The sequence below is a fragment of the Bufo gargarizans genome, chromosome 3 (genome assembly GCF_014858855.1).
Source record: "Bufo gargarizans isolate SCDJY-AF-19 chromosome 3, ASM1485885v1, whole genome shotgun sequence".
Lineage (NCBI taxonomy): Eukaryota > Metazoa > Chordata > Amphibia > Anura > Bufonidae > Bufo > Bufo gargarizans.
The window spans coordinates 477103460-477129824 of record NC_058082.1 but is presented as its reverse complement, the minus strand read 5'-3'; the positions used below and the strand labels follow the sequence as shown (position 1 = coordinate 477129824).

Genomic DNA, 26365 nt, shown 5'->3' with positions numbered 1-26365 from the left:
CTTTTTTAGGACCAGTTCAGGTCTGTAGTCACTTTGTGAGGCTTACATAATAGAAACCACCCAAAAATGACCCCATTCTAGAAACTACGCCCCTCAAGGTATTCAAAACTGATTTTACAAACGTCGTTAACACTTTAGGTGTTCCACAAGAATTAATGGAAAATATAGAGATAAAATTTCAAAATTTCACTTTTTTGGCAGATTTTCCATTTTTATATTTTTTTTCCAGTTACAAAGCAAGGGTTAACAGCCAAACAAAACTCAATATTTATGGCCCTGATTCTTTAGTTTACAGAAACCCCATATGTGGTCGTAAACTGCTGTACGGGCACACGGCAGGGCGCAGAAAGAAAGGTATGCCATACGGTTTTTGGAAGGCAGATTTTGCCCCATTTGAAGCCCCCCTGATACACCCCTAGAGTAGAAACTTCAAAAAAGTGACCCCCTTTTAGAAACGACGAGATAGGGTGGAAGTTTTGTTGGTACTAGTTTAGGGTACATTTTGGTTGCTCTATATTACACTTTTTGTGAGGCAAGGTAACAAGAAATAGCTGTTTTGGCACAGTTTTTTTTGTGTTATTTACAACATTCATCTGACAGGTTAGATCATGTGGTATTTTTATAGAGCAGGTTGTCACGGACGGGGCGATACCTAATATGTATACAATTTTTTTTATTTATGTAAGTTCTACACAATGATTTTAGTGTCTCCATAGTCTGAGAGCCATAGTTTTTTCAGTTTTTGGGCGATTATCTTAGTTAGGGTCTCATTTTTTTGCGGGATGAGATGATGGTTTGATTGGCACTATTTTGGGGTGCATATGACTTTTTGATCGCTTGCTATTACACTTTTTGTGATGTAAGATGACAAAAAATGGTTTATTTAGCACAGTTTTTATTTTTTATGGTGTTCATCTGAGGGGTTAGGTCATGTGATATTTTTATAGAGCCGGTCGATACGGACGTGGCGATACCCAATATGTATACTTTTTTTATTTATGTAAGTTTTACACAATGATTTAATTTTTGAAACAAAAAAAAAAACGTTTTAGTGTTTCCATAGTCTAAGAGCCATAGTTTTTTAGGTTTTTGGGCGATTATCTTGGGTAGGGTATGATTTTTGCGGTATGAGATGATGGTTTGATTGGCACTATTTTGGGGTGCTTATAACTTTTTGATCGCTTGCTATTACACTTTTTGTGATGTAAGGTGACAAAAAATGGTTTATTTAGCACAGTTTTTATTTTTGATGGTGTTCATCTGAGGGGTTAGGTCATGTGATATTTTAATAGAGCCGGTCGATACGGACGCGGCAATACCTAATATGTATACTTTTTTAAAAATGTATGTAAGTTTTACACAATAACAGTTTTTAAAAAAAATTAAAAAAAATAAATGATGTTTTAGTGTCTCCATATTCTGAGCCATAGTTTATTTTTTATTTTTTGGGCGATTGTCTTAGGTAGGGGCTCATTTTTTGCGGGATGAGGTGACGGTTAGAGTGGTACTATTTTGGTGGCTTTTTGATCGCTTGCTGTTGTACTTTTTGTGATGTAAGGTGACCAAAAAATGGGTTTATTTAGCACAGTTTTTTTTTTTTTTTTTTTTTTACGGTGTTCATCTGAGGGGTTAGGTCATGTGATATGTTTATAGAGCCGGTCGATACGGACGCGGCGATACCTAATATGTCTATGTTTTATTAACTTTATTTGGGGAAAATGATGTTTTTGTTTATTTTTACTTAAAACTTTAATTTTTGGCGGGGAAAATTTATTTTTTCAACTTTTTTTCTCACTTTATTTTTTGTCCCATTTTGGGACTTCAACTTTTGGGGGTCTAATCCTTTACAATGCATTCTAATACTTCTGCATTGGAATGCATTGGCTGTATGAGTAATACAGTGTGTATTACTCATACAGCTTCCTGCCTGTGAGATCCAGGCCATTGGGTCCCCCCTACAGACCCATGGGGACTCGATAGCACCGCCGCCGCCTGCAACATGAAGAGCCGCAAACCGCAGGCACCTTGTCCTGATCACCACCCGCCGCGCAGCGGTGATCGGAAATACACAGGGCGTACCAGGACATCAGGGCGTACCTGTACGCCCTGTGTCCTAAAGAGGTTAAAGGGGTTGGCCACTTTCTGGTTACTGTTGACCAATGTGTTTGTGAGATGATTATAAGGCACTTACTAATATAGTCTTTGTTGAAATTCTGCACCATTTTCTTTATTTCATAAGGTATGCCCTCTTGTATGCCATGTCTCTTGTGCTGTCCACACAGAGGTCCTGTCCATAAAATGGCTGCTGATGGAGGGTCATGTGACCAGGCAGATCACCTCCATGTGATGTCTTCTCTGTTCAAATACACTGCACCTGCCATCTGCACTTGTTCTGTTGGGAATTTAGTGAGGTGCAGTGTGTTAGAACAGAGGAGACTGAATCATTTGCCTAGTCACATGACCCTTAATCAGCAGCCATTTTATGGACAGGACCATGCCTGGACAGCACAAAAGATTTTACCTAAGAAGTGGGCGATGGCTTATGAAGTATAGCAAATGGCACAGAACAATAACAAAGGCTATATTAGTGAGTACCATTTAGTAATCTTACATACATATAAGGCTACTTTCACTTTAGCGTTTTCAATTCCGCTATTAGGATCCGTCATAGGATCTCAATAGCGGAAGAAAACGCTTCCGTTTTGTCCACATTCATTGTCAATAGGAACAAAACTGAACTGAACAAAACGGAGTGCAGCAGAATGCATTCTGTTCCGTTTAGTTGCGTCTCCATTGTGGACAGAATAAAGCTGCAAGCAGCGTTTTTCTGTCTGCGATGTGGTGCGGAGCAATACGGATTCGTCCTGTCACACAATGTAAGTCAATTGGGATAGACCTGTTTTCTCTGACACAATAAAAAACTGATCCATCCCCTATTGGCTTTCAATGGTGTTCAAGACGGGTCTGTCATGGCTATAGAAGACATAATACAACCGGATCCGTTCATGACGGATGCATGCGGTTGTATTATGGTAACAGAAGCGTTTTTGCAGATCCATGACGGATCCGCAAAAAACGCTAGTGTGAAAGTAGCCTTAACCAAAAAGTGGCCAACCCCTTTAAGCATGTATCAGATGTGACATGATATTCTGTGTTGGTGCATATACTTGATGGTACCATCAGGGAAAGTTCACACAGCGATTTCTCAGCATGGATTTTGGAGCAGATTCTGCCCCTAAAAGCCACACAGAAAACATGTGCAATCCAACTCCTATTGATTTCAATGTAAAAACCGCATTTACAAGATATTTTTGTTCCCCCACCTGCATTTTCAAATACCACGTTGTGGAAAAATACTAATGACGTTTATTTTTGGTGTGGATTTCGTGCTGAATCCACAGCCAAAGTTTCCATCGAAATGGGTAGGATCAGAAACCACTCACAATTTTGAAGCAGAGTCCACTCACCCTTATGTTTTATAAGTACCGTATGTAAGTGACAGTGGATGATCTCTTGAACTATGGGAGATTGTAAGTACTTCTAGTTTCACACTAACGCTGGAGATCCCCCAGGCTGTTCCGGCAGGGCACAGCTCGAAATTCTCCGTACATCCCTATTAACTATAATGGGGACCGGTGGCCACAACCCGTCAAATATGCCAAGAGTTGGCCAGGTTGCAGCTGGATCTCCACCGATCCCTGTTATAGTTAATGGGGCCGAACTGAGACGTTCAAGCTTCCTACAATGCCGGAATGTAGAGAGATCTGTGACGCTGTGCCCTGCCGGGACAGCCTGCCGGATCTTTAGCATTAGGCCCCCTGCACACAAATGTGTGCTTCCTGTTGCCGTATTGCGGACCGCATTTGCAGATCCGCAATATACGGGTGCTGTTCCATGGGCATTTCGCATCACAGATGCGTACCCATTCACCTGAATGGATCCGCAAATCTGGAGATGCGTAACGGAACCCTACGGAAGCACTACGGAATTGCGGGCAACAGAACCCTACGGAAGCACTACGGAGTGTTTCCGTAGGGTTTCGTCCCGTACTTCCATGTGCATGAACACAGTCCGTGGGGCAGCCGCAGCGGATCGCGGATCCATTAATTTGAATGGGTCCGCGATCCTGCCGTTCCACAAAAAGATGGGACATGTTCTATCTTTTTTCGGAACGGAAGTATGGGACGAAACCCTACGGAAGCACCCCGTAGTGCTTCCGTAGGGTTCCGTTCCGCATCTCCGGATTTGCGGATCCATTCAAGTGAATGGGTCCGCATCTGTGATGCGGAATGCTCACGGAACGCACGGGGTGCACACATTCGTGTGCAGGGGGCCTTATAGTGTGAAGCTTGCCTAAGGGTTCTTTGTCCTTCTGTTTCATTGTTAGGCCCCTTTCACCAGACGATAGGAAACTCTTCTGTGTTCCGGAGGGGAGTAGGGACAAGTTTTAAAATGGACCACGCATGGATGGAGTCAATGTGGGGTTCATTCTGGCAGAACCATTCATTTGAATGAATGTAAGGGCCCACCAGAGCGATTAGCTTGGGGGACTCATGGGGGCAATGACCCCATATTTTATGGCAAGTTTATTAGGCAGTTAGTGTTCTCTACCCCCCCCCCCCTCCTCTCCCCCTTTTTCTTTCCCTTCCCGCCTTATTTTTCAGGTGAATTTACCTCAAGAAGCTGAATCCGGTTGGAGCTGGTTCTGTTTACGTTTGAGATTCTGGATGGCAACTGGAGCGGAGCTGCTGATTGGTTGCTGCCCTGTTGCTGGGGGAGATTTCCAGCTCTTTGATTTGTTCCTGGCCGCAAGGCGGGAAACTTGTCCCCTTTATATTTTCAGGTTCGCCGCTACCTCAGGGCAGTCGTCACGGATCTGGACAGCGCCCTCCCTCCCTTAATTTTGTGCTATCTGTCGCTGTGCTTTATTAGAGGGGCTGTATCGCTCAGCTGATGCTGAGTGGATCTTGGTCTATATGGATGGTTTGAAATTGGTATTTATTGTTATGGTTTATGGTTTTAATTAATTTATTAAATTATTTATTGGCTTTAATTTTGGTTACCCTTAATAAAGCACTTCGGCCATTTCTATTCCACTAAGAAAAATGTTGTCAGTGTTTTTATTTATCTAATCACATATGGTTGAGGGGGAGTGGTGTCATTTGCCTCCATGAGCCTTGAGGGAAAAATGTTAGAATATGGAGTGATTTTCAAACTGCTGGTTCAGTGCTCATTTTGGCCGATGGCTACATGTACGTTGGCCATCATGACTAAGGCTCTGTGTCACACCGGGTCAATGTGCCTAGCAGCATGGTGGGCACTGCTATGGGTGAACAGTAGGACACAAGGCAACTGCCACACTATGCTACTGCCACCACATTTATGTGTTTTTGCAGAATCTCTATATGCTTGATTAAAAGGGCATCTAGCAGTGGTGGTAGGAAAAAAATCACCAGCCTAAATTGTGCAAGCATGGCCACTGCTGATGGATTGCAGGGTGGTCATAACCATGGAAACAAGCAGCGTATAATGTGATGAAAAATGAATCCAGCCAGCAAAGGAGGCAATATGGACAATCACAATACATTAGTAAGTGCCTTGTATTAACTACATCTACATGATAAATGTCACTTGCTGAAGTGAGACAACCCCTTTAAGTTAGTTTCCCCCTCCCCCCCCCCCCATGTTCTAAAAAGGAACCTAAGCTAGGCGCAAAATTCTTTAGAACCATTAGAGGACGCTCCTGAATTGAAAGACTTAAAGCAGTCGTGCCACCATCAAATGTTATTTGAATATGATTCAAAATGAAAAACTACTTACTTTGGTAATTTACTTTCAGTTACAAACATGTTCTAGTTATAAGATAAGTTCATCCTAATGGTGCCACCTGGTGTTCAATCTGTATAGTAATATGCATGTCCACCTACTGAGGTGGTCGCACATGCTCAGCTCCATCCTTCAACTACCACCAGCTGTATCTACTCTTAGAAGCTATGACAGTTACAGGGTGAAGAATAGAAGCAGAAAGGACAGGCTCCCTTATAAAAGAACACGTCCACTGAACTGCCAGACTGAAATAAATTCGAGCAGGGCAATTGGGGCAATGAATGGGGAGCTAGGATATGCCATCAATGTCAGGTAGGTGTGGGGTCCCACCTATGGGACCCACTCCTATCTCCAGAATGGAAGAAGTAGAGCACACCACGCATTCATTGCTATGAGCGTTCTGAAAATAGCCGAGTGTTTGACAGTCAATGGAGAGCGCACCGCACAAGTATGGCCACCGTTCCATTCACCACTAAGAGACTGCTAGAAATATCAGAGCCGACGCTCGGCTATTTTCAGAACTCACACGGCGGTAAATGCAGGGTGGCCAAGCATGCACAGCTGCCCTCTATTCAGTTAGGGGCCCAGTTCTGGTGATAGGAGCGGGTCCCAGAGGTGGGACCCGCACTTATCTGATTGCACATGACTAGGATATGCCAGCAATTTTAATGTCTGAGATGAGCCAACCCCTTCAAAATCTTTTCATAGAGCAAGGCGTCATGTCGTCTAGTAGAAGGCCAGTTGTATCAACATCTAAAGAACGCCACTCCGTAGATCTTCTGGATTACGTTCATTAAATAAGTTAACATCTGCTGCTCTTATGTCCACATCAACATGTACCGAGATCAGAACATGTCACATCACAGCAGACACGAGGAAACAGACACGATCTGTCCCGTAAAATGGGCAGGAAGACAAAAATACTCCAATTTCCACTGAATGTCACAGCAAACTGACGTCAAGCAGCATTCGTCTCATGTACGGTAAAAAATAAAAAATCTTTATACTTTATACTATACTTTTTAAAAATATGTTTTTTTGGCAACTTTTCACATGGAAATCTTCATTTTGGCAGGAAATAAGAAAGGCTGCCGGCAATCCGCCACTGACCTAAGCAATGAAGAGAATGAGAGCAGCAGACTGCTGGAGAGGCACACGGGGAAATAAGAGAGATCAGCCACATGAAATATTTACCCAAGACAGAAGTATGCCAGCTATTTCCTCACAAGGCTCCCAAATCTTCTAAAATGGTTGACTCGCTGAGACACCCCTTCACACAGGGGCTCCCTCCCTTGGGACCCCCCAGTATCAGCAAACTTGGAAAACTACTAACAAAGAGCAGCTCAGACACTGGCACGCTGTATGGCCAGCCATTCATCTGAATAGTCCTCATGCACTACTACATATCTATGGCCAACAAACCCCAACATTCATAGCATATGAAGCAGATCCAGCGGCAATCAGCTGATCAGCAAGCCGGTGTCATTACAGAAAGGGGCTAAAGAGAGTCTGTCGTCTGTATTAAAGGGGTTGTCTCATTTCAAACAATGGGGACATATCGCTGGGACCCCCAAACATATCGGGAACGGAGCCCTGAAAGTGGTGGAGGGTGAAATGCGTATGCACATATGTGGCCGCCGAAAATAGCCGAGCACTGGTTATGGGAGCGCTCTCATTCACTTCTATGGGGAGATCGCTTGGTGGTGCCCGGACCGGAGTCCTCCAGCCAGCACTTTGAGGGGCTCCGTTTAGGAGACAGGTGCAAGTCCCAGTGGTGGGACCTGCACCTATAAGACAATGGGGGCACATCCTAGCGATATGCCCCCATTGTTTGAGATGAGACAACCCCTTTAAGTGTCCCTGAACTTTTACCAAGCTATTGATATGTCATAGTGAGGTTTACATCTAGAACGAGACAGCTCTGTGTCTGAGTGTTCTTTCCCCTCCTTTTAGAAAGTGGTGGGGGTGTCAGCATTCAGACCCCCACCGATCAAACCTTTTATAAGTTACGATGACAAATCCAAAGTTTTGCAAAAGTACAGTAAGACGTTCAGCCCTAAGAACTGCAGTACTACATGAGGTCTAGATCCACAACTTTTTACTCTCATTCTCCTTCCTTCTGGATTACATTGAGGGGATTTATGAACTCATGCTCCTGCTCAGTCAGGAGTCCTCTGCATTAGGACTCATGCACATGACCGCATGTATTTTGAAATCTGCAAAAAACACGGATCTTCTAAATACTGATGACTTCTGTGCTGCATCTGTTTTTTGTTGTTTTTGGGGGGGGGGGGTTTGCGGAACTATTTAAAAAGTCGCAAAAAAAAATGCGCAATTTCACTCCAGTGAGGACCATGCTTATCTTAGGAGACTTTTTAATAGAACGTGCGACTTTTTCGTAAAGACGTGCGACTTTTTCGTAAAGACGTGCGACTTTTGTAAAGCTGCTTACTGACGGATAAACTGCTACCGTCAAACCACATTTATTACAGTCTTAAAGGGCCGATCATAAATCTGACTTGGCTAAAACTGACTTTAGCCATATGTGAAAGTGGAGTGAGCTGTCAGAGTCATGATAAATCTGGCCCAATGTGTCAGATTTGTAAAGTAGAACTGGCTTAGTTGCCCCTCGGAACCAATCATATTCTACGTTTCAATTTCCAAAGGAGCTGTGAAAAATTAAAGGTGAAATCTGATTGGTTGCTATGGGCAACTAAGCCGGTTCTACTTTACACCAGTCTTTATAAATCTCCTCCAGGGCATGCTACCCCCTGGTAGAAAACCAAATCGTCTCCTCAGTATAAGGGCTCAGTCAGACGGTCGTATGCTGTCCGCAAAAATGTAGATCCGTTTTTTGCGGATTAGATGCTGTCCTATTCACTTCTATGGGGCCCTTTTCTTCCATTGCACGGCTCAGCAAAAAAATGAAACAAGTCCTATACTTGTCAATGAAAATCAGGACATGGCCCTATTGAAGTCTATGGATCAGCAAAAAAACTGAATGCAATCCTTTTTTTTTGCGGACATGCTGAACTGTCCGCAAAAAAACGGATCCGCATTTTTGCGCACAGCATACGGCCGTCTGAATGAGAACTAAAGGTGAAGTCTCTACTTACTTTGTGAGGTCTCGCAGTAACTGCACTTTATTTCTCGCAGAAGCTCTTCTGCTACTGATGGCAATGTAAGGTCCATGTTTTTGGAACTTGGGGTCCCAAGGACCATCAGAGCTCACAGATTATGGTGGCACACGGTGGTCCTAGAAAACAAAACATTTAAAAATGACTGCAGAAAAACTTTTGCTGAAAAAAAATAAATCTTCCTGAAAAACTGCACAAGCACCACAAAAAAATAAAGCCTCATTCACATGTCAGTGTTTTCCATCAGCGATTCTAAGCCAAAACCAGGAGCCTCCACAGACATAAGGTATAAGGGAAAGATCCGCACCTGGTTTGGGCTCAAAATCACTGATGGAAATCACTGACCGAACACTGACGTGTGAATGAGGCTTTATTTAAAGGGGTTGTCCCATGAAGGCAACACATCCCCTGACAACAGACGTGCCCCCTCTCCATTCAACTCTATGGGGCTGAGATATCAGGTACAAGCGCTCGGCTATAGTGCAGCAGTGTACATGCATGACTGCTGTTCCATACAAACTGGGAGAGCGCCCCCACATTCTCATGACCCATCATATCCTGTGAACAGGGAATAAGTTGTCTTTACGTGACAACCTCTTTAAAGCGAATTGAAAATGCGACTATACATTGCCCATGAACAGTCAGCATACCTCCTGCCCTCCGCATGACACATTCTGTCTTCGCTTCTCCGTTCTACTCCCCTGTTGCCATCATCTCAACATGGCCGCCTCTGTCTGACTATGCGAACAACTCTCTGGAACAAAATCGCCACCTCCACCCCCCCCCCCCCCCCCTTTCCCACACATACACACCCTCCCTCACCTTCGGATGTCCCAGTGCCAAATTACAGCATCTACCAGTACTGTTCCATCGAAGTGCATGGATACTCTCCGACAGCACAGTCTAAGGCTGTGGCGACCATTTTGGGATGAAAGCAAATTTACTTTGGACTGGAGGGTTGCTTTAAAGAGGATCAGTCTGCTCTCCTGACATGTCTATTTTAGTAAATTTGTGTATTCTCCATTAGGTACCAATTCTGGAGCATGTTTTATTTTGTGTAATGTGGTGTTCCTCTGTTATTCCTCCTAGAAACTATGCAATACATTTTGGTACTTACTAGTTGGAGTCGTGTCCCTACAGAGCCTAACATTGTCCTATCGGTGCTGAAAGCCCCAGACACATCGATCTGACAAGGGAAATGGTAACTCCCAGTTGTCAGTTTATTCTGGAGGAATAACAGAGGAACAGCATAATGTAGAGTTATATGAAAAACTGCTTTTGAATTGTTATCAAATGGGGAAGTCAGATATTTACTAAATGCGCCATGTCAGGGGAGGCTCTCTTTTAAATGTTCCCATAGATGACATTTGATAAATATATGATCGCTGGGGGCCACTAGCCCAACTGCAGGAGTGAAGCGAGGCAGAACAGGCAACCTGGGATACCCCGTTCTAGTGGATGTAAGGGTCTTTAAGTGGGACCCACGGCAAATATAAGTGATAGATGTAATTAGTGGAAAATCCCATTATAGGGGTTGTCCCATTTGAGGCATATCCACAGGATATTCCATAAGTGTCGTTCGGGGCGAGTCCCCCCTCTCTACTACTATCCCAAGAATGGACCCCATTCACGTAAAGCCAGGAAAGGAGAGGTGGCCAAGCACTTACAGCTCCTCCACAGTACGTCTGATAATAGCACAAAGTGCACTGGAAGTCCTACTGAAGTAAATGGTGCACGTTGCTGAATGAGTCAAGTTTCCACCCACGGTCCACCGCCTCAGAAAAGGGGCAAGAAAAGGCTAAAAAGTTGCAAATTTTGTCCCAAAATGACACCTTGGGTTCTAACTACTGGTACCCCTCCTGACTGGGAAAAAGGGAATCCTGTGCAGTATGCCAATCTAATTCCGTCCTTCTCCAGATACCTGCTTATTAGGGCCGGGACATCACCAGGTGTGGCTTTGGACCAAAAATTTTGTAAAGAACCTGCAATGCAATAAATAAATGATTTTTTTTCCGTGTCCCACATCGGTAAAAGCCGATTCTGGGACGTCTCCTGTTGGTGAACAACTAGGCGTGCGGGTCATAAATAGTCCTTTTGAGGAAAAGGAAATGTCAATGTCTGGAAATACTTCTCAGCAGTGGGGGTATTAAAACTGTCACACCACACCGAGGTATGTTCACCTTTAGGACATGTCTATTGTGACTGGTGCTGGGACCCTCATCAGTCCCAGTACAATCATGGTCCTGTCCTCCTCATTCATAGCCATTATCCACTGAAATAAACAGGAGATAAATAAAAAGCTGGGGGTAAATGACGAGTGTGGGGTGAGGGGACGGAGACGGGTGTGGGGTGCAGGGGTGACAGGAATGTCAAAACACTATTTTCTGATGAGTTAAAGGAACACCTTCGGAGGCAATTTTTGTTTATGATTGTATTTTACTCATTTCTGTCTAAAAATCATATTTTCAATTGGCCTTTATTAAAAAAATATTGAGCCAGTCTGTCACAAAGGGTTATCAGATTTTTTTTAGCCGTGTGACTGGTACTTTCACTTTGTGCCTCTAAACTACTGAGAGGTGATAAACACTTATTTAAGCCACATTCTTATCAGTAAGATAATTACTCAGCTATAATGAGTGTGATGTGAGAGAGAGCAGAGATATGGAGTCTGTCTGCTCCCCAGATGACGGAAAAAGACAGAAAATCCACAGGCAGCTAGTAGAGCATCTCAGCTCTGTACACAAAAAAGGACTCCATGTTGTTAATAAAGACCGATTGAAAAAATGGTTTTTAGCTCAAAATAAGTATAATGCAATAATTATAATAAAAAATCCCCCCCATAGGTGTACATAGCCTTTAACACCAGTCTATATTTTCTCTTAGGAGGCACACTCTTGTTGGTTACACTCATATAAAGGCACAAAACTTGTTGGTCGCACACAGACGGGCAGGAACCGTTATAATATAAATTTCTTTCCTGCACATATAAATCACCACCCTCAATCCCTGGTTGGAGTAGTGGGGTCTGTCCTGCAGTCCGGAGATTGATTTTGTAGGGGACGGTTATGCACTGGTTCAGTATGGCTCTTCTGCAAAAGCCGTCAACTACCGTCACAGCCTGAAATAAAACTCCCGTGGATCACCAAATACAGGATATTCCCCTTGGGCCCATCCTCACAAGGCCATTTTACAGTTTCTGAATCCCCCATTCAGAAGAGAAGCGCCTTGTAACTACACCCACTTCAAGAATCCTGAAGCTACAGCTCCCAACATTCTTTGCCTACCAAGACATGCTGGGAGTTTTAGTCCCACAACAGGTTGCAGGGCAGGGTCCTACATATTGCAAGCCGCCGCCTTCCCCTCTGATGAGCAGATCTTACATACACATCAGGTAGGTACTTCCTTCCCCACTCATCAGCCTGCGCAGTGACCTCTGGGAGTTGTAGTTCACTCACGTCCCCTGGCCCGCAGTGACTGAGCTCAGGGCACTCACATGCATGCTTGACTCTATAGACAGCTATGTTGTGTGACCTGTTGCACCGCAAGGAATCTTTCTTAGTTTCTTAGTATCTGACAGTCCGGAGGACTATTATCTCCCAGTATACTGTTGTGTGACTACAAATCCCAGCATGCTGACTGCAAGGACAAGCTAGGTGGCTGCAGAATCATCGCTATGGAATGTGCTAGAAGACGTTTATGATGTGCAGTAATGATCATAACAAATACACATGTAATATGTGACGTGACCGCCGGGTTATTATACACACTGTACTAGGTGGAGAAAGAAGTGGTGTGCATTCTCATATGTCTCCACTAGGTGGCAGCAGATACCAGGAGATGGAATAGCAGGCTGGCATCTGTATGGAGAGCGGGGTACAGAGGTATGGGGGCAGTACAGGCATGGAGGGCAGAAACTGTGCAAGAGCTAGCCGAGCTGCGTTTATTTCTTGGGCTGTGAGCGCCCTCAGTCAGGAGCCCACTAGTTCCCTCGTGCCCAAATCATGGTCAGTCTACCCCTGCATGGAGGGCACAGGTTGTCATGTGAGGCACAGATCGATGGTTCAAGCCTAAATGCTACAATATACCCCATGTAGGGTGGTAGCACAGACTCACCATGTCAGGAACCAGGCAAAAACAAGGTGACTAACCCACTTCCTGATCTCACCTGCAGGGGGCAGTAGAGTCCATTCAAAGGAAGAGACGTACCCGGGTTTTTCCAGTACTTCCCTGATTGTACATGGGCGCTCTTGAATCCCGTCACGAATCTTTCATTGGCTGTGTGTTGTCACATGACTGGTAGTGGCGACTGGCGATCACATGACTGATAGTGGCGGTCACATGACATACAGGACGATGTTTCTGAGGGTCGTGCAGCGGGCATGTGCGGGTGGTGTGTACCGGCTGGGCGCCCGGGGGGCGGCATATCAGGCTGCCGACAGGGGGGTCCCTGCTCGTGGAAGGCTGGGCCCCCCTGGTAGGTCACATGTATGTGTGCTGACCTCAGGGTGGCAGGATGGGTCCTATAAGAGCAGCACACGTCCTCCCTTCCTGGTCCTGAGCGCAGCAGGTGAGCCCACCCTGATATGTGCATGTAGCGGACGGGGCCCCGAGCTGAGGGCCACATCATGTGCATGTTATACATGGCTGCTCCAAGTCCTCACACTGTCCAGCTGCTTTAGAGGGTGACCCCCCAGCAGTACCTACCTCTGACATAGGACACTTTCAGAAGGCTGCCCAAGAGGAGGACATACTATAAAACGGATCGTCCTCGCCCCAGCCCAGATATTATGTACGTCGTTCACATTGGCCTCAGCAGTGGCGCTTGCATTACTGGCACGGGAGCAGTGGGGAGGTTACTGAATAATGTACATGACATCACTGGTGGAGAAAGGGGGGGGGGGGGGTAAACATTCATGAAAAACCTTTAAAAGAGTTTTTCAGGATTTGCCTTTTCTTTTTCTTTTCTTTTCTTTTTTTTAAAAATAAACTTAGGCTCCCATAGCAAGGTAAAAATTCATACTCTCCTGCTCTCCACCTCCCGGGTCCTGCACCCTCCCTCTCTTCTTCTCCACTCTGGTCCTGCACCCTGCCTTTCTTCTTCTCCACTCTGGTCCTGCACCCTGCCTATGTTCTTTATTCTGGTCCTGCACCCTGGCTCTGTTCTTGTCCACTCTGGTCCTGCACCCTGCCTCTCTTCTTCTCCACTCTGGTCCTGCACCCTGTCTCTCTTCTTCTCCACTCTGGTCCTGCACCCTGTCTCTCTTCTTCTCCACTCTGGTCCTGCACCCTGTCTCTCTTCTTCTCCACTCTGGTCCTGCACCCTGTCTCTCTTCTTCTCCACTCTGGTCCTGCACCCTGCCTCTCTTCTTCTCCACTCTGGTCCTGCACCCTGACTCTTATCTTCTCCACTCTGGTTCTGTACACTGGCTCTGATCTCTGGGACTCTGGTCCTGCACCCTGCCTATGTTCTTCATTCTGGTCCTGCACCCTGGCTCTGTTCTTGTCCACTCTGGTTCTGCACCCTGGCTCTGATCTACGGAACTCTGGTTCTTCTCCACACTGGCTCTGATCTCTGGCACTCTGGCTATGTTCTTCATTTTCAGTCCTGCACCCTGGCTATGTTCTTCTCCACTCTGGTTCTGTACACTGGCTCTGATCTCTGGTCCTGCACCCTGTCTATGTTCTTCATTCTGGTCCTGCACCCTGGCTCTGTTCTTTTCCACTCTGGTTCTGCACACTGGCTCTGATCTCTGGAACTCTGGTTCTGCACACTGGCTCTGATCTCTGGTCCTGCACCCTGTCTATGTTCTTCATTCTGGTCCTGCACCCTGGCTCTGTTCTTTTCCACTCTGGTTCTGCACACTGGCTCTGATCTCTGGAACTCTGGTTCTGCACACTGGCTCTGATCTCTGGTCCATCACCCTTCCTCTGTTCTTCTCCACTCTGGTCCTGCACCCTGCCTCTGTTCTTCTCCACTCTGGTCCTGCACCCTGCCTCTGTTCTTCTGCACTCTGTTCCCTCACCCTGCCTCTGTTCTTCTGCACTCTAGTCCTTCACCCTGCCTCTGTTCTGCTGCACTCTGGTCCCTCACCCTGCCTCTGTTCTTCTCCACTCTGGTCCTGCACCCTGCCTCTGTTCTTCTCCACTCTGGTCCGGCACCCTGCCTCTTTTCTTCTCCACTCTGGTCCTGCACCCTGCCTCTGTTCTTCTCCACTCTGGTCCTGCACCCTGGCTCTATTCTCTGCCACTCTGGTCCTGCACCCTGGCTCTGTTCTCTGTTACTCTGGTCCTGCACCCTGGCTCTGTTCTCCACCACTCTGGTTCTGCACCCTGGCTCTGTTCTACACCACTCTGGTTCTGCACCCTGGCTCTGTTCTCTGTTACTCTGGTTCTGCACCCTGGCTCTGTTCTCTGTTACTCTGGTCCTGCACCCTGGCTCTGTTCTCTGTCACTCTGATCCTGCACCCTGGTTTTGTCACTCTGGTTCTGCACTTTGACTCTATTGTATGCCACTGTGGTCCTGCACCCTGGCTTTGTTCTCTGCCACTTTGGTCCTGCACCCTTGCTCTGTTCTCCGCCACTTTGGTCCTGCACCCTTGCTCTGTTCTCCGCTGCTTTGGTCCTGCACCCTTGCTGTGTTCTCCGCTGCTTTGGTCTTGCACCCTTGCTCTGTTCTCTGCCACTTTGGTCCTGCACCCTTGCTCTGTTCTCCTCCACTCTGGTCCTGCACCCTGGCTCTGTTTTCTGTTACTCTGGTCCTACACTCTGGCTATGTTCTCCGCCACTCTGGTTCTGCAATTTGGCTCTGTTCTCCACCACTCTGGTTCTGCATCCTGGCTCTGTTCTGTCACTCTGATCCTGCACCCTGTCTCTGTCACTCTGGTTCTGCACTTTGACTCTATTCTATGCCACTGTGGTCCTGCACCCTGGCTTTGTTCTATGCCATTGTGGTCCTGTACCCTTGCTCTGTTCTCTGCCACTTTGGTCCTGTACCCTTGCTCTGTTCTCTGCCACTTTGGTCCTGCACCCTGGCTTTGTTCTATGCCACTCTGGTCCTGCATCCTGGCTTTGTTCTCTGCCTCTTTGGTCCTGCACCCTTGCTCTGTTCTCCTCCACTCTGGTCCTGCACCCTGGCTTTGTTCTCCGCCACTCTGACCATGCTCACTTGCTCTGTTCCATGAGCTTCCAGTCTCTGCCTTGTTTTTTTTTCTGGGGGAGGCACGGATGGGTTCAGATGCGACCCTGCAGCCAATGACTGGCTAGACACATCTATGCCAGGCTTTAGTAGAGGCAGGGGCAGGGATGCTCCGGTCTGTACAGCGATCAGTGCGGCCACAGGGGAATCCATACTCCAGTACACAGCGCTGTCCGAGAGCACGGATTAAAATGTGCGATAAACACCTGAACTTTAGGTGCCTATTTCCCTAGGAAAAGTAATACAAAAATAATTTCCCTCGCATTTAGAATTACACCTTGATAAACATCTGCTACTGCCTCTGACAGAGCATGTTCAGTCTAGATCAGGCCGATCTGGTGTTTCCAAGTTCCAGTTTCTATGGCCAAGTTGTTGTGTACTTTTAGCATTGCAGCAGCTTTACCGTTTGCATTGCTTTTCAGCATTTTCTCTCTTCTCTAAACTCGTGGAGGACAAGGATGAAGGACTGACACCAGCAGAGGAAAATATCATTTATCATTTGAAGAAAGCCAAGGTGAGATGTAAGCAAAATGCCTTTCACATTGTCTTATTTATTTGTCTTAATGATTTATTTTCTGGGGATCAGCTATTTCGGAGAACCGCCGGCGCCAGAAACTATACAGGGGAGGAGAGTCTTTGTCCACTGTTTAGTTTCTGGCATACTTCAGCTCAGCACCGTGCACTATAATGGGAGCAGAGCTGTAGTACCCGGCACAGTCTTGTGCTTCTGTTCCATTCACTGTATAGTTTCTGGCACCGGTGGCTGCCCGAAACAGCTGATCAGTGGGGCTGTAAGGGCACGGACACGCGGTCAGGTTTCCTGATACAGTTTTGAAAGCTAAAATCAGGAGTGGATCATGAAAGGAGAGAAAGTATAAAGAGCGGATACGACTTCTCCTTGTTTATAAAAAAAAAAAAGTTAAGTCAATAAATTACTTATATGCACCCCAAATAGTTTTTATTTTAAAATATATTACTAGCTATGCAAGAAACAACCCCAATATAGCTACTTCGATGGAAAAATGTATGGCTCTCTGAATGCAGCAAGGTAAAAATGGAAAGATTCTACCCAAATAGGCTCGCAAATAAAGCGGGGGTGAACCCTCCGGTACTGAAGTGGTTATGTTTTCTATCGATACTTATGGATTTCTTTGTGCAGCGCCATAAATAAATCTTTATCCTAGGAGAAGCTTTCTGTTTACGTATGTCCGTTCCACAGTCCTGCAAAAAAGATCCGTTTTGCGGACAAGAATAGGCATTGTTACAAAAAAGACGAATGCGACACCGTAATTTTTGGGGATCTGCATTTTGCAGACTGCAAAATACATACTGTCATGTGCATGAGCCCTTAGGAGGAAGGCACACATACCAACATTAAGTTTTTCTCTACACAGAGAACCTCTTGAATGGGGCTGTTTTGGAGTCCTCTGCACAGCAGGTGCCCGAGGGGTGCAGGGTAAATGCAGAATGCACCTCTGTCCCTTGGATTTTGAGATTAGCAAGGGTTCCATTGGTTGAACCCCCACCAGTTATTATGTTATGGCTTACCCTAGTATTACCCCATAACATTTTACAGTGTGAACACCCCTTTAATGAAGGATAACATATTAGGTTCAAGAATTATCAACATTTTAAACACCTGATTTCCAGAAATCTCATAATTCAGAATCATATGCTCTCGATGATTATTTTATTTATTTTATGGTTGTTATTACTGCTTCTCCTTAGCTTAATATTATGAAAGGTGAAATGGAAGAAGCAGAGGAGATTTTACACAAGACTCTTCGTCTGGCACATGAATGTAAAAGCAAACGGGCCATCATTTACACTTATGATCTGGTAGGTTACCTCTTTTTTTCTACTTCTGTTTGCAGAAAGCATATTCTGGTCTTGTAGATTAACATCCTGATGTCTTCACAGATGAATGGAGGTTTTTAATAGAGGTTTGTTGTTTGCATTTATAGCAATTTTCCGATATTGTGTATTGTGCAGTCTTACAATAACATTAAAGGGTTTATCCCATCTGCGCTCTTAATGATTGTGTCTAAACTCCATACGTGTCACAGGGTCACATGACATACTAAAGTCCCGTGCGTGTAAAGCAGCCGTGGGATGTGTCAGTAGGGAAATATCTACATCCCATGTGCTGGTAATAAAGATTAGTAATATAAAATAACTAACCCTAACTATGGTGTTAACTGTGAGGCTCGTGGTCACTTTGGGATTGAGGCTTCCGATGCCACATGACTCTGTGATGTCGGAAGGTCCATACGGCGCATGGAGTTTAGACACCGTTGCATGTCCCCATTTCCTGTATCTGCCAGGGGTGCAGGCGGAGCTCTGGTGACATCATCGCGCCACTTGTGTGCTCCTGATGTAGCAAGTAGATCTTTCCATTAACTGCATCGGCAAAGCAGGACCTCAAAACAGTTCCCTCTACATTTACGGGTATAGACAAGCGTGTCTGTGCAGGAGCACTGCCAAAGCCCTGCTCAATCTCAGCGTCACTGTATTTAACAGCACATGGGCTACTGCGCATGTTCATGTATGCACACTTCCAGGATCCCGGGCCACCAGACCCCTGGAAGAGAAAAGTCTGTGAAAGCACGGCTACCGCTTCAGTGGTGGCCATAACCCCTGACAACAAGCCCTAAACAATAAAAAGGAGGAATCGGCTATTTTGAGAGAAGGAAGCTATAGGAGAAGTTAAATATTATGGAGATATTACTACTACTGTAGCGGTAGCCGTGCTTTCGCAGTCTTTTCTCCGCCTGCACCCCTGGCAGATACAGGAAATGCCACTTGACATGATGGGAATACCCGCTTTAAGCATTTCTGCTAGAGAAGCTTTCTGGGATTACTGTGTTTTTTTTTACAGCTATGTTCATGTTGTTGCTTACCTCATATACATATTCCCCATTCCTTTTTTTTTTTTTTTTTTACAATTTGGACTCTTCTGATCCTGTATGCGGCACTTCTTGTTGTTGTATCCAACCAAACCCATGATGCACTTCTCCTTTCTCTGCCACAGCTCCAGCTCCGCCCCTAATGCCCAGCTAGTTTATAGCTCCTCCCACCCAGCTAGTTACATAGACACTCCCCTATCACTGCCCTGTATGGACATTACATCACAGGAAGTAAGAGAGAGCTGCATGGACATGGTCATGTGACCACAGCCCAGAACGGGAGATAGGAGCAATAAAAGTACAAGAAATACATTACAAAATGACATCTACCTTCATAAATCATTATTTTAAAGGATGTTGATGAAATCCAGAAAACCCCTTTCAGCAGTTCCCTAATATACGTCTCGCTCACAAAAATTTTCTTATTTTCTGGCTATTATATATCCAGGTATTGAGAGGTTAAGTTGCCTTACAAAGGATTTCCAGACGATTACAAAGATCTTCCATCATTGTCTGATGAGCAGGGTGTCTGACTGCTGGAACCTAGGGGTGGGCGATATAGGCGATATGCGATATGAATTTGGGCCACGATATGGATTTTCGCCATATCGCCTATATCGCCGGACCGCGATATGATCATTTTCTCCTGAGCCGGCCGGCACAGCGGAGGGAGGAGGAGGGGGGAGGAGGGAGTCCCTCCCTCCCCACTGTGCGCGGCTGCCGCTGAACACCAATGAGGACAGAGTAGGAGGAGGAGGGGAGGGACTGTGGCCACTGCGCTACCAATGAATGTGCCGGCCATATCCCACAGGGTCCCCCTCCTCCCCCCCATCATTGGTGGCAGTTTGCAGTTCCGATCGGAGCCCCAGCAGTGTAATGCTGGGGCTCCGATCGGTTACCATGGCAGCCAGGAGTCACGCTGCTGAAGCCCTGGCTGCCATGGTATGTTAGTGAGCAGAGAGCAGCGCATTATACTCACGTGCGCTGTGGCCGGCGGTCGCTCCTTTTTCTGTCTGTGCGGCGGATAGCTAATGCTTACAGCATTAGCAATGCGCCGCACAGACCTATGAGAAGAAGGAGCGACCGGCGGCCACAGCGCACGTGAGTATAATGCGCTGCTCTCTGCTCACTAACATACCATGGCAGCCAGGACTTCAGCAGCGTGACTCCTGGCTGCCATGGTAACCGATCGGAGCCCCAGCATTACACTGCTGGGGCTCCGATCGGAACTGCAAACTGCCACCAATGATGGGGGGGAGGAGGGGGACCCTGTGGCCACTGCCACCAATGATTAATACTGGGGAGGGAGGGGGGGTTTGCGTTACCAGAAGGGGCAGATCAGAGGCTGGGGGAGAAGATCAGAGGCTGGGGAAGGGGGGCAGATCAGAGGTTGGGGAGAAGATCAAAGGCTGGGGAAGGGGGGGCAGATCAGAGGCTGGGGAGAAGATCAGAGGCTGGCGAAGGGGGGCAGATCAGAGGCTGGGGAGAAGATCAGAGGCTGGGGAAGGGAGGCAGATCAGAGGCTGGGGAGAAGATCAGAGGCTGGGGAAGGGGGGCAGATCAGAGGCTGGGGGGGCAGATCAGAGGCTGGGGGGCAGATCAGAGGCTGGGGGGGCAGATCAGAGGCTGGGGGGGCAGATCAGAGGCTGCGGGGGGGCAGATCAGAGGCTGGGGGGGCAGATCAGAGGCTGGGGGGGCAGATCAGAAGCTGCGGGGGGGCAGATCAGAGGCTGCGGGGGGGCAGATCAGAGGCTGGCGGGGGCAGATCAGAGGCTGGCGGGGGCAGATCAGAGGCTGGCGGGGGCAGATCAGAGGCTGGCGGGGGCAGATCAGAGGCTGGCGGGGGCAGATCAGAGGCTGGCGGGGGCAGATCAGAGGCTGGCGGGGGCAGATCAGAGGCTGGCGGGGACAGATCAGAGGCGGGGGGGCAGATCAGAGGCTGGGGGGGGGGCAGATCAGAGGCTGGGGGGGGCAGATCAGAGGCTGGGGGGGGCAGATCAGAGGCTGGGGGGGGGCAGATCAGAGGCTGGGGGGGGCAGATCAGAGGCTGGGGGAGCACATGAGAGGCTGGCGCCATGGTCAGCTCCCTGCTGTTGTGTGCACTATGCACAGGGCAGCAGGGAGAGTGTAAAGTCCTATTCACCCTAATAGAGCTCTATTAGGGTGAATATGACAAGGGTTCTAGCCCTTAAGGAGGCAAATAGTTAATAAATAAAAAGTAAAAAATAAATAAAATTTAAACACCCCCCCCCATATAGAAAACAATATATCGCAATATATATCGCATATCGCACATGCTTAAAATTATATCGCAATATAGATTTTAGGCCATATCGCCCACCCCTACTGGAACCCGTATGATACTTAGACTGAAGACCCAGAACCTGGATGTGTCCAGCTCCTTACTTCCTTGGGATTAGTGAGGGTCCTAGCAGTCAGACTTTCACTGATAAGACAATGATAGAATATCCTAGTGATATGGCTTCATAAAAAATTGTGCATAAAACGTTGAAGGGGCTGTCAAGTTCTTTTATATTGACTTTCTTTCTTATGATAGGCCATCAATATCTGTTCAACGGGGGTCAAGTGCCCTGCACGCCGGTTGATCAGCTGTTCAGGAATGGATAAGGCATTGAGACTTTGTGCAGTGGACGGAGCTGGTGACTGTGGCACTGCCCCCATTCACTTCAATGTGGAATTCCAGCACTGAGGAAGAACTGATAGGCCATATTGATGACCTACCCTGACGATAGACCATCAGTATAAATGGAGTGGACAACTTGTTAAAGTTGGTCATATCTATAGTACAAGGAAGAGCAAATGAATGTAGATTTATGAACCAGTTTGACAGTGAGAACTCCTATACTCATCAATAGGAGAAACATAAAATTGGTCGGCACAACGGGCTCCTGGGATTTGTGCAGCCCTGCTGTATGAATCAATGGCTTATTTTGCCTTTCTTTTTAGATGGCAAACCTGGCGTTCCTGAGAGGACAGTATGACAATGTGAGTATGACCTCCATCATCCTTTTTTGACATATACATACTTTACATTACTTTTATTTCTGTATGAATAACAATAGCCACTTTGGCTTGTTAGTTGACATTATGTTAAAGGTGCTGGGAATCAGACCCCCGTGGATCAGATATTGATTACCTATCCTGATGATAGGTTATCAATATGTATGACCTGTACAGGCCCTTTAACAGCTCACATACTGATTAATTAAAAAAAAGTTAGAAAAATAGTGTTGGTGTTGGTTTAGGCTAAAATGACAGATTTTAGCTCCGGTGTTATAATCATAACTAAGCATCTGCTATTTTCTTGCTTAAATGCAACTAAAGAGGCTGCACTCGGGTATGTCCAGCAGTCTCAGCCCACTGCTCCATTCATACTGAATAAGAGGGGACAGGGCCTAAATTCTTGTGATTGGCGGGGGTAGGGAATAAGCTTAAAGGGAACCTGTCACCTGGATTTTGGGTATAGAGCTGGGGATATGGGTTGCTAGATGCTCGCTAGCACATATGCAATATCCAGTCCCCATAGCTCTGTGTGCTTTTATTGTGTAAAAAAAAAACGATTTGATACATATGCAAATTAACCTGAGATGAGTCCTGTCCCTGACTCCTCACATACAGGACTCATCTCAGGTTAATTTGCATATGGATCAAATCTTTTTTTTTTTTTACACAATAAAAGCACACAGAGCTATGGGGACTGAGTATTGCGGATGTGCTAGCGGGCATCTAGCTACCCATGTCCCCAGCTCTATACACAAAATCCCGGTGACAGGTTCCCTTTAAATCTTGACGCTAGCTCTTTAACCAGTCTGCACAATATCTCATTATAATATGCTGCTCTTAGAGAGGACGCTATAGTCTTGAGACAAATCAACTTTAAAGCTACTGAGTAACATGTTTTTTTTTTAAACAGGCAGAAAAGTTATTTAAGACCACCTTGGTTTACATGATGGATGGAGGAGCGAAACAGGTAAATGCTCTTTAATTTATTGTCGCTCCATGATTTTATTATTTGTAATATAAATGGAAGAATCTGGCACTTTAATATGATATCCACTGATTTCTAGTGATATGTCTTCTAGAAATGCGCGAATCGATTAGTTAATCAAAAAGCAGCTGTCCCTGCTGCTCAAGAGGCTCCCCCTGCCGCTTGATCAACATGGCCGAACACGTCACCCAGCCCTGATGATCTCGCCGCTGCCCTGAGTAGTGAACAGAGGCTCTGCTGCTGCTCCTCTCTAATACCATCACTTCCTATAGTGGGAAAACACCTTTACATAGTCAATAAGGTTGAAGAAAAGACACAGGTCCATCTAGCCCAACCTGTAATCCTACTGTGTTCATCCAAAGGAAGGGAAAAACCCCTGTGAGGCGGATGTCAATTACACCCTATAAGAGGAAAAACTCCTTCCCGACTCCAAATAATTCCCTGGATCAGCTCCCTTTCCCCAGAAATGTAGTACCAACAACCTGTACTATTTTTTTTTTTAGGCATCCAGGCTCCCCTTGAACTATGTGTCAACCATCATAATATCTTGTGGCAGAGAGGTCCATTGTCTCACTGCTCGTGCAGTAAAGAATCCTGTCTTTGCTGATGGTGAAACTTTCATTAGAAAGACATCTGTTCTGCCCATTCATATATTGTAATCAGATCTCCTAAGCTGTCTTTTTTTCAAACTAAATACCAGAATACATTTAGTAACCTGTCTTGGTATTGCAGTCTACCCGTTCCCTTAAAGGGGTTGTGTCACTTCAGCAAATGGCATTTATCATGTAGAGAAAGTTAATACAAGGCACTTACTAATGTATTGTGATTGTCCATGTTGCCTTCTTTGCTGGCTTTATTAATTTTCCCCCTCACCCATGACGCCACCCATGCAACCAGGACCTCCCATCCAGGGCAGGAAACCTGAAGAGATTAAAAGGTTCACACCCTGACCACACCTCAGTTCAGGTTTCCTGTCCTCCGGATAGGAGATGCCTCAGGAATACCTGATTATGGTTCTCACCTCGATGGCTGGGGAAGGTCCGGGTCTACTATACCGTAACGGGACCCATCCCTGGCGGCATAAGTCTCCCATTGGAGCGGTTGCCCAAGTCTGTCCTTCATCCTGCCTCTCCGGGGAGCCGTTGTGGCGGATCCCGTCCACGGTAGTTGCTGCGCCAGCGTCCCATTTCCAACATGGCGGATCAGGCTTCAGGACGCTCGGCGCATGCGCGAACTCGAGGCGGCTTCTTCCGGTGCACAGATGTCATTTCCGGTGGCTTGGACCTGAGGCCTGGGTTTCATCTGCCGTGGATTAGCCACTCTTTTGGGGCCTGTGTTAAAAGGAGCCAAGGCATGTTGAAAATTCGGCAGCAGGAGAAGGTAGCCAGCCATGGACTCATAGACTCATGTCGGAGCCAGGTGACATCGGACGCGCTGATCCCGTGGAACCCTCGAGGCTCACAAGCCTGGTATTGGACCTGAGGAGTGGGAAATCTTGATACTACACTTTGGTGAGCTTGATCCTCTACTAATCCTTTTTATTGTTTTTGGGTGTTTTTTTTGCTTTTTTGTAGGTTGCTAAAGTACCTAAAAAAGCTTCCGGCAAAACCAAACATAAAGAATGTGGAGGATGTAGTGTGTCTCTGTCTTCTACATATGTTAAATCGCTATGTCAAGCGTGTATTGGTAAGTTAGTTATAGAGGAATCCCATAGCTTATCTAAATCCATTAAGGCAAAAGTACAGGGCTGGCCAACCTTCGGTTCTCCAGCTGTTGTAAAACTACAACTCCCACCATGCTCTGCTGTAGGCATATACAGACGTGGACAAAATTGTTGGTACCCTTTGGTCAATGAAAGAAAAAGTCACAATGGTCACAGAAATAACTTTAATCTGACAAAAGTAATAATAAATTAAAATTCTATAAATGTTAACCAATGAAAGTCAGACATTGTTTTTCAACCATGCTTCAACAGAATTATGTAAAAAAATAAACTCATGAAACAGGCATGGACAAAAATGATGGTACCCCTAGAAAACACAGAACATAATGTGACCAAAGGGACATGTTAATTCAAGGTGTGTCCACTAATTAGCATCACAGGTGTCTACAACCTTGTAATCAGCCATTGGGCCTATATATATGGCTCCAGGTAATCACTGTGTTGTTTGGTGATATGGTGTGTACCACACTCGACATGGACCAGAGGAAGCAAAGGAAAGAGCTGTCTCAAGAGATCAGAAAGAAAATTATAGACAAGCATGTTAAAGGTAAAGGCTATAAGACCATCTCCAAGCAACTAGATGTTCCTGTGAGTACAGTTGCACATATTATTCATAAGTTTAAGATCCATGGGACTGTAGCCAACCTCCCTGGACGTGGCCGCAGGAGGAAAATTGATGACAAATCTAAGAGACGGATAATCCGAATGGTAACAAAAGAGCCTAGAAAGACTTCTAAAGAGATTCAAGGTGAACTTCATGCTCAAGGAACATCAGTGTCAGATCGCACCATCCGTCGTTGTTTGAGCCAAAGTGGACTACATGGGAGACGACCAAGGAGGACACCATTGTTGAAAACGAATCATAAAAAAGCAAGACTGGAATATGCCAAACTACATGTTGACAAGCCACAAAGCTTCTGGGAGAATGTCCTGTGGACAGATGAGACAAAAATCGAAGTTTTTGCCAAGGCACATCAGCTGTATGTTCACAGACGAAAAAATGAAGCATATCAAGAAAAGAACACTGTCCCTACTGTGAAACATGGAGGAGGCTCTGTTATGTTCTGGGGCTGCTTTGCTGCGTCTGGCACAGGGTGTCTTGAATCTGTGCAGGGTACAATGAAATCTCAAGACTATCAAGGAATTCTAGAGAGAAATGTACTAGCCAGTGTCAGAAAGCTTGGTCTCAGTCGCAGGTCATGGGTCTTGCAACAGGACAATGACCCAAAACACACCGCTAAAAACACCCAAGAATGGCTAAGAGGAAAAAATTGGACTATTCTAAAGTGGCCTTCTATGAGCCCTGACCTCAATCCTATTGAGCATCTTTGGAAGGAGCTGAAACATGCAGTCTGGAAAAGGCACCCTTCAAACCGGACACAACTGGAGCAGTTTGCTCATGAGGAGTGGGCCAAAATACCTGCTGAGAGGTGCAGATGTCTCATTGACAGTTACAGGAAGCGTTTGATTGCAGTGATTGCCTCAAAAGGTTGCGCAACAAAATATTAAGTTAGGGGTACCATCATTTTTGTCCATGCCTGTTTCATGAGTTTATTTTTTTACATAATT

The 26365-nt window shown here is 46.1% G+C and overlaps 2 protein-coding genes across 4 annotated transcripts in view; one reads left to right on the top strand and one right to left on the bottom strand.

The window, feature by feature from the left end:
• The window catches only part of ZSWIM7 (zinc finger SWIM-type containing 7), a 161960-nt gene extending 148229 nt beyond the window's left edge, over nucleotides 1-13731 (bottom strand). The window contains exons 1-2 of one of the 3 annotated variants that reach the window (XM_044283764.1): nucleotides 13668-13731; nucleotides 8943-9082 (exon numbers count right to left, since the gene is read on the bottom strand). In XM_044283764.1, coding sequence (XP_044139699.1) covers nucleotides 8943-9048 — 106 coding nt within the window. In that variant the 5' untranslated portion in view covers nucleotides 9049-9082; nucleotides 13668-13731. Of the gene's footprint in view, nucleotides 1-8942; nucleotides 9083-13076; nucleotides 13234-13667 lie in introns of those variants that run through there. The other 2 variants (XM_044283762.1, XM_044283763.1) reach the window with 2 other exon arrangements.
• Nucleotides 13297-26365, top strand: part of TTC19 (tetratricopeptide repeat domain 19) — a 36963-nt gene continuing 23894 nt past the window's right edge. The window contains exons 1-5 of the mRNA XM_044283761.1: nucleotides 13297-13530; nucleotides 16581-16672; nucleotides 17887-17997; nucleotides 22032-22070; nucleotides 22999-23055. Coding sequence (XP_044139696.1) covers nucleotides 13302-13530; nucleotides 16581-16672; nucleotides 17887-17997; nucleotides 22032-22070; nucleotides 22999-23055 — 528 coding nt within the window. The 5' untranslated portion in view covers nucleotides 13297-13301. The remainder of the gene's footprint in view (nucleotides 13531-16580; nucleotides 16673-17886; nucleotides 17998-22031; nucleotides 22071-22998; nucleotides 23056-26365) is intronic.